Below are 18,608 nucleotides of genomic sequence, written 5' to 3' on the forward strand. Positions count from 1 at the left end.
AGCAGAGGTGCTGTCACCGCGCTGGTGGAGGCATCAGTCCTATTGTTAAGGGATTTGGGGTTTTTCCACTGCGCGCCGGGAGTGTTGGCCGTCTGCTGCTGGGGACGGGTCATGGCTGGTGCCCCTTGTCCCAGCCGGTCCCCCTTGTCCCGGCCCACCAGGGCTCAGCCTGCGGGGAAACGCGTGGGAGTGGGCGGCAGTGGGAGCTCGAAGTGATCCCCTGCAGGAGACAAGTCCCTCTGTCCTGGGGACTGAGCTAGCTTCATAATACTCTTTCCCTTCCCCCCCCCATTCTCTCTGCTGCTTATATTATTCAGAATATTGCTTATGTAGTAGAAAAATCTGGCTGGGGCAGAGTACAAGCGATAGAGAGTGGAGGTGAATGACTTCATCACCATAGCGATGGATACTGTCATCGGGGCTATGCTTTTCTTTAAACTCTTGTCTTGTTACACAAACATACAGCAACACAACTGACGTGGGATTACGCCAAAGCCAACCACTTCAAGCTAATGATTTTTGCCTGTATATGCGTATCATCCTTTATTGAGCAGGAGCTATTCATGAATAACTATCTTTTTCAAGCATCTTAGCTGAACAAGGCATAAAACAACGATCAAAAGATAGGGGAGGAAGCCGAGCAACTTTCGTCTCCGATATGCCTTGTGCATAGACTCCTCGGTCTGTTTGGGCTACGTGAGTTCTTTCGGGGATGTTTATTTTTGCAGAATCATTTCCTTTCTCTGACCTGCGATAGGCAAGATCCATAAATTCCACTTAATAATAATAAAATGCCTTGTTCTTGTGTCAAACTAGGAGGAGCTCTGGGGTGAAGGGTTTCTTCCCCCGCTCCTTCCTGCTTGAATGCTTCACGGTTCATCAAAGTTGGGTGGAAGAGCACCTCTGGGTAGCTGGTACCCTTGTTGTGCTGTGTGGGGGCATCTCCAAAGTGACTAGTCAAAACCTAGAGGTCCAGAAATAGCAGCAGGCTGCTTTTCTAGGCAGAGCTGTCGATAATCCGGGATGACTTGTGCCGATGGTGCTAACTACAGAGCGCAGCCCTTGATGGCAGCAGGAGTGGGCACGGTCTTGCACGGTCCTGCCAGGGGTGCGACTCGTCCTGGTTTCAGATCAGAGCACCACCGGCCTGGTCTGTAAATTGCTCCCTGTGCTGTGGATTATGTAGAATTAAAGGGATTTAAAATGCAAGATGTCCTAAGATAAATATCTCCCAAGTTCAGCCAGGCTGGCAGTTGCATAACCGAGTGTACTTGTTTTCCAGCGTACTCTTCTGCCTGCTATTAAGAAAACTTATTAGAGCAGCGTGTGTGCAGAAGGGCTTTCGCGTTACCTCTCGGGCAGTCTTAGCTGTCGCTCGCCCAGAGGTGCCCTCGCTGCCAGGCTGCCGCTCCACGTGCCCATCAGATTAGCTCTGTAATCCCCGTTTCCACTCGCCCCAGAGCAGCGCTGGCTGGAAAGCTGCAGGGACAGGCTGCTGGCCCCCAGGGAGGCTCATGCCGCTGCCTTCTTGGTAGCCCAAGCCCTGCTCTGCCACCATCTGCATCAGCTCCTTTACTGCCCTGGGCAGCCAAGGGAAGGAGCTGTGCCTCCCTCCTGCAGCAGGTATTGCCTGGTTGCTGCCTGCGGGGAGATTTTCGGGGTTGTTTTTGGAGTAGGACGTTCAGGAAGCTCCTTTCCAACCCTGAGAACAATGTGCTGGAAGGGGGTGTCTGGCACGGAGGCAAACACACATGCACTCGCCAACACGCTGTGCACGGTATGCAGGGGGAGTGCAGGAATAAAGCATTTTAAAGAGACAAATGTCAAACCAAGAAACCCACAAACTATTTCAGCCCTACTTAGGACGCGGTGAATGGCCGTATTTTATCTCAGGAGGTGATGAGTCTGTAGCTGTGAGTGTGTTTCCATCTTGGACGCTTACAAATGGCTCTTGAATTCCATATGAGGGAATAAAGACTGGTTTTGCTCTGAGGTGGAAGGAAAGCACTTGGCTCTAAATACTACAATTCTCTCCTTGCACATCTGCCTTATATCAGCTTGAGAAAGTGACTGTTTCATCAGGAGCTTCATCCCTCTAAGACCGTGGACCTACATGGCCAGGAAACCTCCCTGGCGTGGACACCGTTCTGTTTCTTTCCACGTCCCTTCCATCCCCAGGTAGGATGGATTTCTGTCAACAGCGTAGGATGGATTTCTGTCAGCAGCAGTGTGTAGGCCAAGTGCTCCGCAGGGTAGGGAGCGGATGAAACACAGCACTCGAGAGGTCTGGCAGGTCCAGAGGTAGCACCTGGTGTCTCCCAGCTTATCCTTGAAGCCAACGGGTGGGACAGACCCTGCTCACCGTGTGCTGGTCTTCCCAGGGGAATAAAAGACCTTGTCCCATGCATCGACTCACCCCTCTCCTGACACGTGCCTTATAGATCTGTTCTCCAGACCGTGAGCCAGGCACTGCTTCCCTCTGTCCAACACGGAAATTCTACTTCTTAAGCGGTTTTAGACATAAACAGCCCTCCCCGAGCTATGGTTTTGATTAGCAGTGAGTTATGAATTGTTGATCCGTGACAGCTGAGCCAGTAAACATAAGCGTGTTTCCAAGTCTGGTTATCTCCAGCGCAGCGTCTCCCCGCTCTTTGCGGAGGCCATACATAAACACAAAGTCTTAACTTCGCTTCTTGGCCATTCTTTGTGCTAATGGCACCAGGAGCTCTGTGTAAACATCAGGGCAACGTTCCTCTGGAAGAACTTGGCTCGTGTGGTAGTGCTATTGCTTTTTTCAGTCATCGGCTGAAAATACTTAGGAACTTAAGCCCAGTTTGAGTTGGTACTAAGATGACTTGCGGAGCTCGGCGCGGATCCGTATAAATGTAAATATTGCAGGGCCAGCGTCAGGCCAAGAGGTGGGTGGTCTTCTCCCCAGCTGATGTGGTGGTCCTCCACGTTGGGGTAGGACTAAGCTGTTCTGTGAGGTGCTGCAGGCAGCACAGGTTGGGCTGAGGTGGGAGTGGAGAGACCTAAATGTGAAGATACACGGAGACTCTGGACTGTTGCCTGTGGATTTGAAGTATCTGAAAACTAAACTTGGGCTTAAATTTAGCTCTTTAGCGTTACACCTTTTATTGTGAGCTAGCCGCGAGCCGGTAGCCAAAGCGGTTTAAAACCAGCAGTGATGACCTCCTATGGGAAGCAGAAGAGTGTGAAGCTGGAAGCATCCATTGAATGTTGTAGAAAGCGAGTGCAGCATTAGAGGGAGGCTTTCTCAGCAGCCTCAAAGCGCTCTCAAGATCAACAATTGCAAGTTTTGCTTTGTATTACAAAGAAGTAAGTTAAATTTGGCCCAAGGGGGAGAAGGGGATAGTGTAGTCCTAGGACAGATGTCAGGTTGATGTCCCCTTGCTTCTCCAGGGAAGGAGCTAGCTGTGTTTCTGTTAGATTCCTGAAAGACTCTGAAACCCAGGCATTCAACTAAGAATCTGAGGCTGAAATACAATTGCGTTGCACCTCTTCTCTTGGACCATAACATCTAAAGAGAAGTGAATAAATTTGCCTCGTTCTTTCAAAGAAAGAGGACGTCCATGAATTTTTGGAGCCTGAGACTGTAGCGCAAATAGATGTCGAAGCAAAATCTTCTTGCCCTTGTTTTTCTCCGCAGTCTGCAGAAAACCTTTTGTACGTGCTGATCCTGCTCGGAGTATCCACGTCTAATTAAATCCCACCCACTTTAGCTCCTGCTGGCTTCTCCAGGCACGGTGCTGTGCTGAACCTGATACGTCTTTGGTTCAGCGCTCAGTGTGACCGGCTGATGCTACTCCAGGCGGTTCAGGTCACCTGCTGTGACTTTGTACAGAGCTCCAGCAGCAGAAGCTGGACCTGCAGCCCAGAGGTGGCCTGGAGCCAAGCAGGTGGTGCGGATTTCCTGCAGCGGTATCAGCTGCGATAGGGTAATAAATAACTGATAAACGTTCATAGTAAAGCCAACGTCACGGCAAAATGGCTGTAAAAGGCACTCTGGCACTGTTTTCCCGTCTTCACCTGATCTCCCCTGCTGGCTTCTTCCAGTAGTCCCAGAGAAACGGTGGAGGGGGTAGCCAGAACGCGGGTGCGGGAGGGGTGGGACGGTGCGGCTGCGTCTCTAGAGCAGCTTCTGCAGCACGTGCTGCCGAGGGTGGGACTCCTGTGCCCGCCGCCCCGGGGATCCACGCCCGAGGAGCGCAGGGGTGCCGTTCGCCCCACAAGTGGTGGTCGGCATATAAGCAGCCCTAATTTCAGCTGGGGGGAGTGTGGAGAGTCTTTGAACAAGAACCAGGCTTTTTCTGCCAAGACAAAAAAAAAAAAAAGTTTTTTTTTCTTGGCAGATAGTGACCCCGAGGTGTATGGGGAGCGTTCAACCATCTTGTACCATGCCTGCAAGTGGCATCCTCCCCTGTTTGTCCCACGCGAAGGGCTCTCAAAGCCAACAGCCTTTGTAAGGGGGTGTAAGGAGCGGTCCCGTGCCTGGCGTGTGCTAATGGCAGGTTCTCTTCCTTTGCAGAATGGGCAGGCTGCTCCAGAAGAAAGTGGGAATCCTCCATCCAAGGTAAAAATGCTCTGAGGTTACGTCTGTAAGTCACCCTTCTGAGCTGCGTGTGGGGTGTGAGCTGACTTGGGGAATGGGTCGGGGCCGGCTATTTTTAGATCCTGTAAGCTGCTGCTCTGTAATCTGGATGAGTGCATGTGGGATTGTAAGGGACTGGAGTAGGAGAAGAGAAAAGATAAAACCCCTTTCTTCCTGTCCATTTGGTCATCCAAACATATCTGAAAGTTTCCCAAAGGGCCACCTCAGTCCAGCACGCAGGAGATGGACTGGAGGCCATAGCAGAGGGCTAGAAGCGAGAATCCCTGGGGTGTTTCAGTGCCATGTTTACACCCTTCTCTACGTTGCGATCTTGCCAGATGGGATGAGAAATACAAGAATATTTGATGGTTTTGGCACAGCTGCCCTTGCTGAGCGCCTGGTGTCTGTTTATTCTCTTGCCTCGGTGCGGCTGGGAGAAGCTCCACTTCTGTCAGGTTGCCCTCTGCGTCCCCGTTAACATCGGCAGGGAATGGTAGAGGGAACTGAGCCGCTGTCTTCCATGTTTTAGGCAAGGGTCTGAATCTGCTAGACCTTCTTCAGACACCTAAAGCTCTTCCCGCTCCACACATGAGCGGCATGATGTTGAGGGACTTGATTTCTCTGACGTGAGCCCTCTCCAAGTACGAGACTGAGGACCGATGTTGTTAGCATGGTTACTTCCTAATAGTGCCCATACTTCTCTGTCCTGCAAGACACTATGCAGGGTAGAACCACCATATCAGTGCCTTGAAATCATAAGCCTTTCAGGATTTCCTTTTCTGATGCATACATGCTATAATCGTGAAGAATGACACTACAAGTTTGGCTTGGGAGACCTTGCTGAACAGGTTGTCAAGAATTTGTCCTGTGCCTTACCCTCAGTGAGTGCCCTGTAGCAGCGTCTCTCTCTGAATCATCGTCCGTGCTAAAGGCCATGGGGGCTTATTGTATTGTTTTCCCAGTTGGTTACCGTTGTATTTTTAGTAAAAGAAATTTAAACCTAAAAACCAGTTGTCTACTTTTCAGCCAGTTCTTTTCCAGGAACTTATGCTGGACTTCCAGGATTGCCATTGCATTGCAACTACCTGTTCTGCATTTCTGTCCCGGTTGCTGGACTGGCACTCTTCCAGTGGCCTGCAAGAAATCTGGCACGGGTCAGATGAACTCGGGTCAATGAGACTGTGCACTTCCCTCCCCTGAGAATAGTGGTTTTACGGTTCTTCACTGTGCCTGCATCTCTGGCACGGGAAAAAAAAAATAATCTGTCTCTTCTGGTTGGATTCCAGCTGGGCTTCTAAGACTTGAGACTTTGCCTCTTTCATCTTCAAACACTTGGCTAAACTGCCCTCCCATAAAAGCTGCTGAAGGATGTTGCTTTAAAAATAATTGAAGATTTTTTTTTTCTTTGAAGGACATCACTGGGACAAACCCTGGCTGGTTCCATCTGTAGATGCAGTCCCACAGAAAGATCATGCGACAGAGGCCAAAAAGCACTTGGGGTTCTCTTTGCTGCTCTCTGTCTGTGTCGGTCCCTCTGTGGGACACGGACACGAAGTCCCCGTTGCAGCTGGGGAGCTGGAGCAGAGCAGCAGGCAAGTTGTCCGACATCCCACAGCAGGGAAACCACAAGGGCCCTGTGCTACGTGCAGGTGTCTTGCTTTCCACTTTTCTGAGGCACCGTGGCCAAAATGCCTGTGAGCGGTGCCCGACAATCCCATTTTCGGTAACTTTTGAACGCGTGAAGCCCTGCTACGTGCTCCTGAAATAACCTCGGTTGCATTTTCCAAGTTTGTACAAGGTCCGTTTGCTACCAGCGCAGACAAATGCAATCCCTCCTATAAACACATGCCTTCAACTTCAGGGCAAACTCTGGCATTCTGAGCCAGCTGCGATGCCGCAGATGGGGGAAGCAGGCAGCGCGCTGAATATCTATGTATTTTTCTGTTCCTTTGGGGGTAGACGTCAGCAGCAGCTTCTGGCACTAGCTCTACCTACAACAAGGACTAAGGAAGGAGAAGTAAGCAGCAGTAAACATCTGAGGTTGGCTATTCTCAAGTTGAAGGCTGCTCAGGATCCCTCCCTTGCCCTTCTATTCTAGCTGTGCGTGGAGAGCTGGAGGGGAAGAGGCACCTTTATTCTAGGTTTGTGCTCGCTATCCTTTTGCGGCTACATCTGTGATCTCTTCTAAAAATAGCCTGAAGCCGCGACAGTGGCGATTACTCAACACCCACACAGAAGTGCCCTCCCTCCCCCTGTTCCCGTAAGTAGGATGCTGCCAGAAGTACAGTTGTTATTTGCCTGGGCAATAACCAAAGACGCTTTGCAAAGGAGGAAATCCAAGAGTTCCTCAAAAGAGTTGGGGACTTCGCAGCTGGTAGCGCGAGACTGGTGCAGTCTAATGCCTCCGTCATCGTCTCGCCCGCCGTTGCTGCACAGTAGGGTCTTTGGGCATGAAACGCAATGAAATGGTCGCCGCAGAGGTAGCGAGGGGATGTTTTGGGCCAGGCTGGCTGTGATCTGGTACTTTCTAGCTGCCTTTGTAGCTCCAACTCGGCTTCCTACCGAGGACAGCTGGTGCATTTTACACCTTCTTGTGGCCTTTATTCCTGCGTGGATTCCCACCTTTCAAGAAGAGTTGTGGTACATAAGTCCCTGCAAGCATCGTACCTCGGGGCGTTTATCTGAGTATCTTGGAAATGCCTGCGAGATGCTACGGGTTGGGCAGAGAGCTATCCAGAGCATCTGCCTCCCTTTGCACGGTCACAGGGAAAGGAGCCCGGGTCTGCAGTCAGGGCCATCCCAACAGCATTCCAGCGCTGTGGCCATGAGGAATTCCAAGCCAAACCCTCTCCTGACAGCGAGCACAATCCTAGATTGCTCATGCCCAAATCCTTGCTTATCTGGATGTTCCCAGTGTGTCCCTACTGTAGGAATCTGCAGTCTGCCAGGCAATCCTGGCCACATCCCTAAAACCAAATTGTTAATCCAACGCTATATTACACAGGAGCCTTTGGCAAAGATAGGTACAAGGATGGCTTTTTTATTTTCCTCTCCTCTTTGGCGGTGGTGTTTGACCCTGTTTAAATTTGATGTTGGCTTTAGGATAGCAGCAGCGCGGTTCGTGCAAGGTTTCGATGCAACGTCTACACGATGCTGAACAGAAGAGCTGCTCTTTCGCGTTCGTATTTGGTGGTGGAGGAGCAGGGCTGCTGCTTACGGAGCAGGACTGCTACCCTGATATCCTCTGCGTTTCAGGGCTCGGGGCTTCCTTCTTTCCTGTTCTCCCTGTTTCCTTTGACACAGCCTGGGCTGACACCGAGAGAAGCATCTCCTGCGATGGCCTTGGGTTAACCTCGGCTGCGTCTCTGCGCCGGTCAGGAGCAGGACGGGCAGTCTCTTGCCTTGCTCTCAAGAGCTGCTCTGCCCCAGGGGCTAATCAGCAGCGCCGTGCATTGGTCTCTAGGTACTGAACCTCATTCTCTCCTATGTTCTTTAGGTTTTAATTGTCAGGTAGGCTGAAGATTGGCCCTTGTTCAGCTGGGGAACGGCGACAGAGGGCTTGAATTCAGTGGAAAAATGGAACCTCTCATAATTGGGGTTTTACAGCCTGCTCTGCAGCCAGCTTGGCTGAGGGGTGAGCTCGTGCTCCCTGAAGGTGCCAAGTGTGAGGAATTATGCATGAAAGTACAACACCCAATTAGTGAAATCACTTCATAACGAAGAGCAGAGGAGTGGATTTGCAGAGCTGAGCGTGCCCACTCTCTCTCCGGAGGTAACGCTGGCGCAGGCCGGGGGTGCTGATCGGCTTGTTCTTGGGTGATAATCACAGAGCGCAATGAAAACCGGGGAAGTGAATAAGTAACCTCTTCCAGCTCTGCTTTGCACCATAAATGAGACCTTTGAGACTGGAGCGAGGGCTTGCTCTGCTGTGCACGCCAGGCATGAGGTGCCCCACCTGCTTAGGCTGGGACTTGCTGTTAGGCAGCAAACCGCAGTGGGATGCAGTAAAGGGGAAAGCGGGGCTCTTCCCCAGATCTGTGTAGCTCCTGCTGGTTTATCCTCGTGTCCTGACCGAGTAAAGCTTGCAGAAAGATCTGCCTCCACGGCATCTTCAGCAGGGGAAGCTCAAAGCAGGAACCCTGCCCGCGGACACTTCTGGCCAGAGAAATACCTGCATCGCCAGCGTTAACGTTAGTTTGTGTCGTTCTGGGTGAAACACCCTGTTATAACGCTTTAGGGATGGCAAAGTGCAGTTGCAGTCACAGCTCTGAATTGTAATTCGTTGCAATGAGTTGGAAGAAGGAGGGTTGTGGCCATCTACCTCTGATAGCTGAGCGATGTGAGGCTGCTCTGTGCCAGTCCTCTGTGGGGTTCGATAGCAGTAGCCTGCTGTTAGAAATAAGGCTGGTTCTTATTTTTGCTAAACTCCGTATGTACCTGCTGAGGTACTCGAGCCCAGCTCTCCACTCCCGCCTGCAAACTGGATGTAGCTGGAGCAGCTTTCCTGCAGGCTGGATTTCAGTGCTGGTGAGGAATCCTGCTCTGACCTCTACACACGAACTGGGAATTTTTCATGCTCCTCCAGCGGGATGTAAGAGAGGAAGGTTTTGTGCTGCTCCGTCGTGGCATACTGCATTAGTGCTTGCTCGGAGCTCTGCTTTCCAACGGTACATCTCGCTCCTTCACCCAGACTTCGCGCCGTGCGTCGTGCCCTCGGCTTCGCCGACTGGCAGAACGCCCGTCGGCAGTTGTCCTGTCTTCTCTGGAGCCGCATCGCTGAGCGGGTGGTCGGAGGGGAAACGCGAAGCACCTCCTCTTCACAGCAGGGGAGGAAGAAAGAGTCATCCGAGCCCTGCTGGCCACCAAAGGGCAAGTCCCGTGCGCCCACCTGGTGCCCAGGTGACGGAGGGCTCCCGTCGCGGAGGCTGCGCGCTGCCAGCGTTGCACGTGAACTGCAGCTCCAGGCCGAGCGCAAACCTTGTTGACGGAAGACGTGTCCGGTGGAGCGATCGCTACTGGACACCGCTGGACATCGCCGCCTCTTAACATGAAGGGTTTTAAAACAAACAAGTGGAATACTCCGCTTTGAAACAGGCCTGGCGTGTTTGCACAGCTGCTGCTGTTTTCTCCAAGAATTGGAAAGCTATCAAATGTGGAAGGAGACAGGTACCTCAGCAAATCCCTTCTCTGCCCGCTGCCGCTCTTCCGTTGCTTCCAGCCGCTCGGCCACCAGCGCTCCGGCCGGTCTGGTCCCCCAGGGCTGGTCAGCACCTGGGATGACCCGGTGGGAGCAGAACACCTTGAGCGTGGCACGGTGCCGCCCGGAAACGCGCCTTCCCCTCTGCGCGCCAGGGACGGGCCGCAGCTATGGCCGCGCTCGACGCTTGGCTTTTTCATCCTGTCAGGGGTAAAGCTCTTAGTTTAAACTGGCTGCTCCGTCTTGTCGGTTGAAGTCATCAAGTGGGTTTGTTTTTAATGTAACGCCTGACAGCTGCCTGGCTTGCTCCTGCCAGAGCGTTTGCTCTTCGTCCTTGGCAAGGCCGGGTTATGGTTAACAGCGAGCTTCTGAGCTCTTAAAAAAAAAAAAAAAAATTAAAAAAAAAAAAAAATTAAAAAAAAAAAAAAAAGCCTGTTCGAGGAGCAGAGTCTCTGATGAGCTGCAGACTCTAATGAATAATTGAAGAGGGGTCAGTTTACAGGACTTGCACACGAGGAATGCAGCAGAGTCTGCAGCGCTGGCGAGCGGCGCTCGAACAGCCCTCCCGCACGGCGTGCCGGGGTAGCCTGACCCATCGAAACTGCTCCGGTTTCTTCTCTTCCATTTCCATCCCCCTCGTGGGTTAATAGGAACTACCTCAAACTCTGTCTCCAGAAAGTCTCTTGTACTGAAAAAAAAAAAAATAATAATAATCTGTGGTGCTGTACGTGGAGGAAACCTGCGATCTCCTCATCGGGGTTCAAGGAGTTCTTGAGCCCGCAGCAAAGCGAGGGATCCTCCTGCCGGCCCCTCCTCGGCCAGGCTTCTCCCGGCTGTCCGAGCTGGGGGGGCGGAGGGCACGGGATTGCCGAAGTCAAGCTCTTTGTGGACCCAGGAGGAAGCGTGAGCAGGGCCAGAGCTCTGCCAGCGCTTCCCCGGAGGGACGGAGGGGTCGCGGGCTCCTCTCTCTGGTTGAGGGAGAGGTAGATGGAGACCGGCCGCAGGGGACGGGGTGGTGGCAGCTCCCCCTGTGCCAGGGGCAGCAGCAGAGGGCTGGCGCCGAAGAGGACCCCGAAGAGCTCAAACCAAAGAACTTCTTCACGTTTGATTTTTCAAGGGGGCAGAGCGGGACTCGGTCTCTGGAGCGTGCCGCCCCGGCAACTGGGAGCTTTGAGTCCCCTTGGCTGGGTTTACTGGGGGGTCCCTGGCTCCAGGGCTGGCTCGGATGCCAATGTGGGACTCTCCCTGCACGCACGAGCAGTCTCTCTGAAGCTCCTGAAACTTTACAAGTCTGAGCTTTCTTTGGAAGCCGAAGCCTAGCTTTGACATGAGCAGTAAATTCCTTCCATAGCTCCAGGTGAAGCTGCAGTAACTTTTCCCCCCCCCCCGGCTGCACTGTGCTACCTGCCAGGGGCGGCGGGAGGCTGGGGACCATCCGGGGAGGCCGGTCCCAGCTATCCTCTGAGGACTCCTGCCCTGCCCGGAGCCCTTCTCCTTCGCCCTTAGGAAAAGCCACTTGCTGCGTGCCTGGGGCTGCCTCCCCGAAACTCCAGCTGATCTCGCTGCAGCGATGCTCTGAGGCAGAAAGGGTTTCCCGACTGCAGTGTGAAATCCAGGTCCTTCCCTTGCCGGTCCCGGAATGCGCAGCCGGGAAACGTCACCCCTTTGGATACGGAAAATGAGGGCGTTTATCCCTCGTTTGTACTTGAAACCTCGGTCTCGATATAGCTTCTGGGAATACCGAACAGACTGTGAGCACAATCTTTTTGTGCTCCCGTAAGCACTCTGAGATGTGGCGGTATCGATTTCCTTGCCGTCACAGAGGTGTATTTAACCGGACGGCTCAGGCTGGCCTGGTTACGGATCGGGAATATGCAGCGTCTGCTTACAGAGAGGGGGAGGCGATGGCTCTGTACGGTCATCGGGCCAGCCAGAGAGCGCCGGGACTGGGGACAGCGGTGGTCTTTGGGGGGGTTGCTCCTTTTGTGCAGCAGCACCAGGAGGGGAGCCCTGGGGTCTCCGCATGGACAGAGCGGGGAAAAAAAGCTCCTTAAAATAGCATTTTTCATATCTGAGGGGAACAGGACAAAACACGTTATTCCCAGTGTTCAGGGTGACTGTGATTCCCGTACTGTGACGTTTGGGAAGGGGACAGATAGCGATCTTCACGCTACGCTCCCGTCCCCGGCACGCGGGGCAGGCGTGTGCCTGTGTCACGGCTGAGCCGGGGAGGGGGCGGCCGCTGGCTGCATCAATATTTTTTACAAGCGTTAAATGAAAAAAATGTGCTTTGCTACGGCAGGCGCTCATCCTGTACGCTCTCACTAGGGTGTTGGTAACGCACAGCTCAGGGTGTGTTTTGGACGTGGGGGTTTTTTTTTTTTAACGCTGATAAAGTTCAGAGCCACCACGAACATGTGACGATCGCTTTTCTCTCAATGTTATCTTGCACGTGTATCCTTCCCGGAGGGTGGGAGAGAGCTGGGTTATTCCACATACCAAAACCTGGTGGGTACCAAGCCAAGGCTTTTCCAAGCCCTGAGACCACTTTTCATGTGTCTTGCAACAAGAAAACTGCCGGCAGCATGTGTGCTGTGGGAGGAGTATGGAATTCCTGCGTTCCTGCGATAGAGAATAGTTTCCACATCCCACGATAACTCCAGGGGCAGCAAACAAGCCCTGGTTCTTGTTGTGAAACCAGCGTTACATTTTATAACTCAGTTAGAAAGAGTTTTCATCTGCTGTACTGAAAGTAGCAAAACTGCATCGTGCCTAGATGGAGGATAGTGCTTTAACGCTGGTTCCTAAGCGTAATATTCTTCATTTAGAAAAGCGTGGGATGGGGTCTCCTGGTTTTAGCACCGACAAAGCACAAGTTGATCTGAATTTGCTGAGAGTGGACCTTTCCTCCTTGCTGGGAAATGTGCGTAGGGCTGCCGGAAGGGGAGGCAGTATGCTTTGCACTTTCTAAACAGAGACTAATTAGTTCTGGAGAAGCTGCATAATGAAGTGGTTCCTTATTTCCTGGCAGTTAAAGGTGTTTTCCTCTGTGGCATCTCATTTCACTGGGTGCAAAGTCCTGTCAGCTGTGAGCGCTTCTCTCGCAGCTCCGCGGCAGGCTGCAGTGGCACGGGAGAGCTATCGGAAAGTCTCAGCGGGCTTTGGGAAGATGTTTTGCCTGAGCTTGTATCTTGAGCCCAAACTGCTCATTGCCAGCTGATCCTGGCCAGCTGTGGCTTGTAGTGCCTGGAAAGGGTGGAGAGATTTTTTTTTTCAATTTTTTTTTTTTTTAAAGAAACTTGCAGGATCTGGTGCCAGAATGCCCCTGGAGAGAGCCGGGAGGAGAACGGGGAGTGCAAGGGGGATGCCTGTGCCTGCGCCTGCCTGCTCTCTCCATCCCACAAGGGACCCGAGCTCTCTGGTGTAAAGCAGATATTTTGGTGCTCCTGAGTCAGGTAACAAGATCAAAAAGGACGTTGTGAAGCAGAAAGGCTTGCCTTGCCACGGGAGCTCTGCTGCGTGAGGCCCCCTTCTGCCTTCTCCCTTCTTGAACCTCAGGCTTTGCATGAGAAAACAGCTTATCCTTTTATCCGTTCCTAGATCCCCCCTGGTTTAGGGGTGCTGAATCTTCCCGCAGAGGTGTTTATGAAATGGGTCCTTGCTGCTCTTGCCCTCCCGTTTCACGACAGAAACACGTTGTGGACATTGAAGATGCTCCGAGTGCCACCTGCTGGAGCGTGCTCGAGGGGGAGCAGTGGCCGGGCAGCCAGCCTGGCAGGGTCCCCTGGGGCTCTCAGCCTCTTTGGGGTGACCTGGCCTGTCCCACGGCTGCAGACAGCAGTACCTGTCACTCTCAGCCCCTTTGGGGTGACACAGCCTGTCCCATGGCTGGGTGCACCGGTACGCGTCACCGCTGTCCCACCGTGCTCTGCTGGGAAGCCCCGTGCTCTGCTACTGCTGCTCTCCTCCTCGTTGCCAGAGCACGTTGGTGTCTGTTTGTGGCCTCCGGGATTTCGCAGTGTTTCCTCCCTGTGACAGCTCCATCCACCTCCACGGAAGGTGATGTGGGTCACTTTCTTGCACACGAGAGAAGCGAGCTTGCTGGTGAGAGAAGAAGCCCACGGAAAAGGGTGGAACTGCTCCATCTAAACACCAAACAGGGTAAAACTGCGCTGTCTTGGTCTGAGCTTTCCCTTTTTAGGGATTTGCTTGTAACCCCCATTGTGGGCGGCCAAGATCGCTGCTCGGAGCGGCAGCAAAGTCCTTCCCAAGGGTGACCGAATTAATATTGCGCGGAGCATTTGGCTGCCTCTCTGAGCGGAGAGGAATCGCCCCGAGTAAGACAGCAGAGTGCTTCTAGGGTGCTCGGAGGCTAAGGCTTTTGTTTTAAGCCGTACGGAGGGAGGTTCCTGGCGTTATCTGTGCCGTGATGGAGTTGGTTGTTCAGTTCTCCCAGCTGCCTTGGTCCCGTAGGAGTTTGTGCATGAAGGTAGCAATGCAGAGGATTTCCAGATGCCGGTGTTACCGACGGCCTCGCGGTGCAGAGGGCTGACTGTGTGTCCTGGGTTTCTTCTCTTCTCCCTCCCCCGTTTTTGGTTTGTTTTGTTTTTCAGAAGACCTCGGAAAAAACAGTCCTCGGAGATGGGGTAGGGTGAAACGTGCCTCTTTTCCACTGCAGCGCTGTTCCCTCTCAGTAATCCCTTCCTGCAAACCTCTCGCAGGAAAGCTCCTGCCAGGAATCCGCCCCCGTCCTTATCCACTTATCGGGAAGTTCCAGTTGCCGAAGTCTCCGCTGCTCCTTCGCTGTGTTTGTAGAAGTGACTTTGTCCAAGACTTCCATCTTCAAAGCCACCGCCCGGGCTCTGGCTGCCTCCCGAGGCTTTTGTCTGTCAAAACAGCAAATGCCCTTGTTCAGCGTGAGTTTAGTTTAAAGGACTGACGAAGCTGTCTGTCACCCTGCAGATCCTCTTGGATTGCTCTAAGAATCTCCCTCTTCTTTTAAGCTCTGTCCCTGACCCCAAGCATTTATGGTCCTCCTGCAAAAGCTGTTGCCGATTCTCTCATGTCTCATAGGGGCATGGGCTCGCCTCTTCCCTCCATCTGCCACCTGCTTTTATAAAACCCCCAGGACTGAATTCTTCTGCAGCTTTTCCTGCTCCGAGTGTGGTTGGAAGTGGCGGAGGAGCTCAAGCTGTGTCTTTTCTCCCTGACCTTTTGCAGAGGTGGGCATGCGCGTACTAAGCAAAAGTAACCCTGTCTTATAAAGTGCAATGAAACGGTGCTCAGGCCTTTGCTTTGAGCAGGCAGCCCTGCAAGGGTGCTGGATCGGTGACGTTCGGGATGATGCTGGAGTGGGAAAACTGGAGCCCGCAGGGTTTCATGCCTGGCAGGGAGGGCAGCTGTGGGGCCGAGGGAGCTGGCGTGGCCCAGGGAGTGTGGGCTGGGATTAAACCCGTTGGAACATGTGCAGGAGAACAGGACAGAGTCTCCTCTTGGGCAGAGAGGTTTTTAAATCTGCTTGAGGTTTCAAATTATTATTTTCTTCTTTAATTGAGTGCGTGTAAGCACGAGAGAGATGGCTTCGGTGTTTATCTCTGAATATAACCTTGATACTGCAATGTCTGCTTAATTAGAGTGAAACTCTTGAATTCTCCCAGGTGTTTTTTTTTTAACTTCGGCAACTGAACGAAATCGGTACGATCTCGCAAAATGTTCTGCTTGGCCGGACTTCTGTTTTCAACTGTTCTTCTAAGCCGTAGTGAGCGGCAGGCCAGGAAACAACTCCTTTCCTGATAAACACGGAGTAGCAGCACCTGCTTATTCTGATTTAGCTCTTGCTCTCCCCTCCCAGCAGAGCCCCAGGAGCGGCGGTGGGCTGACGTGGTGACCCCGCCACGGACGCGCGTGTCGCGCAGGTACAGGGTGACATTTCTCAGCCCCCGAGAGGTCTCGGAGCAGTGGCAGACTTCTCGAGAGGCGTCGCTCAGAGGGCAGGCTTCCTGTGGGGGTAGTTAGCATCGCCTGCCTTGCTTTCCTGGAAGTCGGTGGATGGCAACAAAGCGAGTTAAAATCTGCAGCTGCTGATATGACCATCTCGTTGCTGTGGGCAGCACTTCCTCTCATGTCAAAAGAGGCACAGCTCCCTTCTCTCCGTCCCGTCTCTCTAAACAGGTCCAGCCCGTCCTCTGTGCTGGCCGGTGGGTCCGTTCAGACGCAGGTACCGCAAGCTCAAGCCCTTCGCTTTGCAAGGGCGTCTCCGCTCAGGGACGAGCGTCCCACGGGATTTCTCAGGCTGGGGGCTCCCCGGAGCACTGAGGGTGATCCACCAAAGGAGTGCAGACAAAAGTACGTGATTCTGGCCAATTCTTTGGTTGCAAACGAGACCAACCGTCAGCTTTGCCCAAATAAGGCCTTTGCAGGAGGGGAGGCAGTGGCTGGGGAGGTTTCTTTGCCTTGTTTGTTCCCCTTTTTGAGAACCACCACTTTAAAAAAAAAAAAAAAAGTTCCAGACAGAGCAGCCTTTGCCTCTCTGCTTTTTACAACAGCAAAAAGCAGACTTGCTTCCTCTGCGAAGCTGCAGCATCTCTCGCTTCCCATTTATTTCGAGCTCCCTCCCGAGCAGGAGTTGCTGCTCTGCAGGGAGGTTTTTGCTCTGGAGTAGATTGCATAAAGTAATGCGAAAGTTCGGGAGCGTGAAGCTCCCGCTCCTGAGGCTGGCCCCCGGGAGCAGCCTGCACTGGAGGGGTCTGCACGTGGTAGACGTCGTCTTCATCCAGTGCTTCCTGGCCAGCAGCTGAGCCCTCTGCCGAGACACCCCTTTGGTCCAGCACGGGGACGTCGGTCCCGCTCCTGCAGCGTATTGACGGGACGGCAGCTGGCTCTCTTCAGGCAGCAGTTCTTCACACCGTCGCCGTCCTGTTTGTGAAACCCTGATCCTTCCCTCCCCGATGCCGCTCCCAGTGCTCGGTGGGATGTAACTGGATCCTGGCAGGACGCAAAGGCAGTCCCTGGTTATTCTGATTTAAATCTATAGGGCTAGCAAGCGTCCCGTTTTATGGAGCTGATGTTGGGACTTGCCAGAGCTTAGCCCTAGGGTCTTGTCTGCTGACACAGAACTGGATCACAGCATCTTTAAACCGTGCACCGGGAACCATTTGTAGCTGGCACCGCTGGATTTGGGGATCGCCTTTCCTAGGACTGCCGTGCCGGTGACAGCGGGCTCAGGCAGCGTTTACAGCTGGGTCTTGGCCCTTCAGTGCCAGCGCCTGGCCCGCTGCTGCTCAGACAGCATCACCTCGCTTCTGCCAGGACCCAACTTTTTGCTTTCCAAAAATAGGCAATAAGGCCTAGAAGCAACTTAACTCTGCCCTAAAACCGTCAAACTCGCCCAGGATGTGCAAGGTCATTTGGGATTGTGATGGAGGAAGGCTCTTGCCCCAGCTCAGCTCACGTGTCTCTTGCCCTTAGAGCCCACAGCCTGCCTATTTGCATGCAGCTGCCTGCACCACAGTTTCCTTTGGTTTATGCTTCTTGCTTTAGGTTTTTGCCTTATATTGGGATCGTTACCTGTTTGTTTGGTTCTGGTCCCTTCTCTTGGGAGCAGAGACGGCGAAGCAACGGAGGTTTGCACTCTTGCAGCAGCCTTTCCCTCCACAATTGTCAACTGCATCTGAATCAAAGAGCCGATGGCTTCGGCTTCTGACCGAGACTGGTTTATGGTCTCTAGGTTTAGCAGAGGGGCTTCAGGATGGCCCTCTTCCTTGTGAAAAGCCTCAGGGATTCAAAGTGCTGCTTCGAGGGGCGAACAGGGGCAGGCAGGCTGAGCCAGGCCCCTGGCAAGGCAGGACGGGGTGAGCGTGCAATTCTTTGTGCCCATGTTAACACACAGGTCAGAAAACCGATCGGAAGAGAGGCCAGACCACGAAGCAGGGTACCGCATCGTCCTGTCTCACACTGAAGCATGCCTGCCTTCTGCAGCTCCTTTAATTCCTTGCACGAGCTGCAGCTGCCCAAACGTAAGCTCCAGCTTCTGTGTTTCGATGCTGCAGAATTGTTTTGCGATCCCTTGTGCCTCCTGCCGCTGAGGAGGGAGCGACCCCCCCGGGAAAGAGCCTATAGGAGTGGGAAAGAGCCTATAGGAGTGGGAAAGAGCCTATAGAGTGGGAAAGAGCCTATAGGAGTGGGAAAGAGCTGTCGGGATGCTCCACGTAGACACACCTGCAGCCTGGCGGCACTTTGAATGCTGCAGTCCGGGGCAGCACTAAGCAACTTAACAGTTGCAAAAGTTGCATGGATCTGGAAAGAAGTTCGGCAGGAACAGTGACAGAGCGGGGAGAGCTAAAGGGATTCTGTAAAACAGCAAAGGACCTTGCAGTGACACTGGTGAAACAGCGGGGTAACTTCTGAAACCATTTAGGGGCATCTGTTTTGCGTAGATGAAACGCAGATGGCCTCTTGACGGCATCTGGGAGTACGCACGTGGCTCGCTCTTTTCCTTGCAAACATAGAAACTGGGAGAGGGTCGACTCGGAGCCATAGGGCTCAAACGCTTCTTCCCTCTCCGCTCCGGTCCCCGTGTCCGTGCTGCCCGACTTGGCCGATTCCCATCTCCTTCCCCCCCCCCCGGGTGTATTAAGGCATCCCTGGATGTACAAGAGCAGGGTGCAGAGCAGCGTCACGGCGCAGGAGCTGACCCCTGAGCAAGCAGGCAGGGTTGTGCAACCCTCCCGTAAGTTATCGGCGTGCAAAGCTCACGCGGGGCCTCGCAGCGGCATCCCAAAGACCTGGTACAGCGGATGA

At 53.3% G+C, this 18,608-nt stretch overlaps 1 protein-coding gene across 4 annotated transcripts in view; it reads left to right on the forward strand.

Annotated features, from left to right (window-relative positions):
* Positions 1 to 18,608, forward strand: part of RPS6KA1 (ribosomal protein S6 kinase A1) — a 42,956-nt gene that overhangs the window by 2,302 nt on the left and 22,046 nt on the right. For 2 of the 4 annotated variants that reach the window (XM_075522290.1, XM_075522292.1), the window contains exon 2: positions 4,550 to 4,594. The exons of the other annotated variants lie outside the window; for them this stretch is intronic. In XM_075522290.1, the coding sequence (XP_075378405.1) occupies positions 4,550 to 4,594 (45 nt within the window). The remainder of the gene's footprint in view (positions 1 to 4,549; positions 4,595 to 18,608) is intronic. 4 annotated transcript variants of the gene reach the window in all.

This window comes from Mycteria americana, chromosome 21, assembly GCF_035582795.1.
Source record: "Mycteria americana isolate JAX WOST 10 ecotype Jacksonville Zoo and Gardens chromosome 21, USCA_MyAme_1.0, whole genome shotgun sequence".
NCBI lineage: Eukaryota > Metazoa > Chordata > Aves > Ciconiiformes > Ciconiidae > Mycteria > Mycteria americana.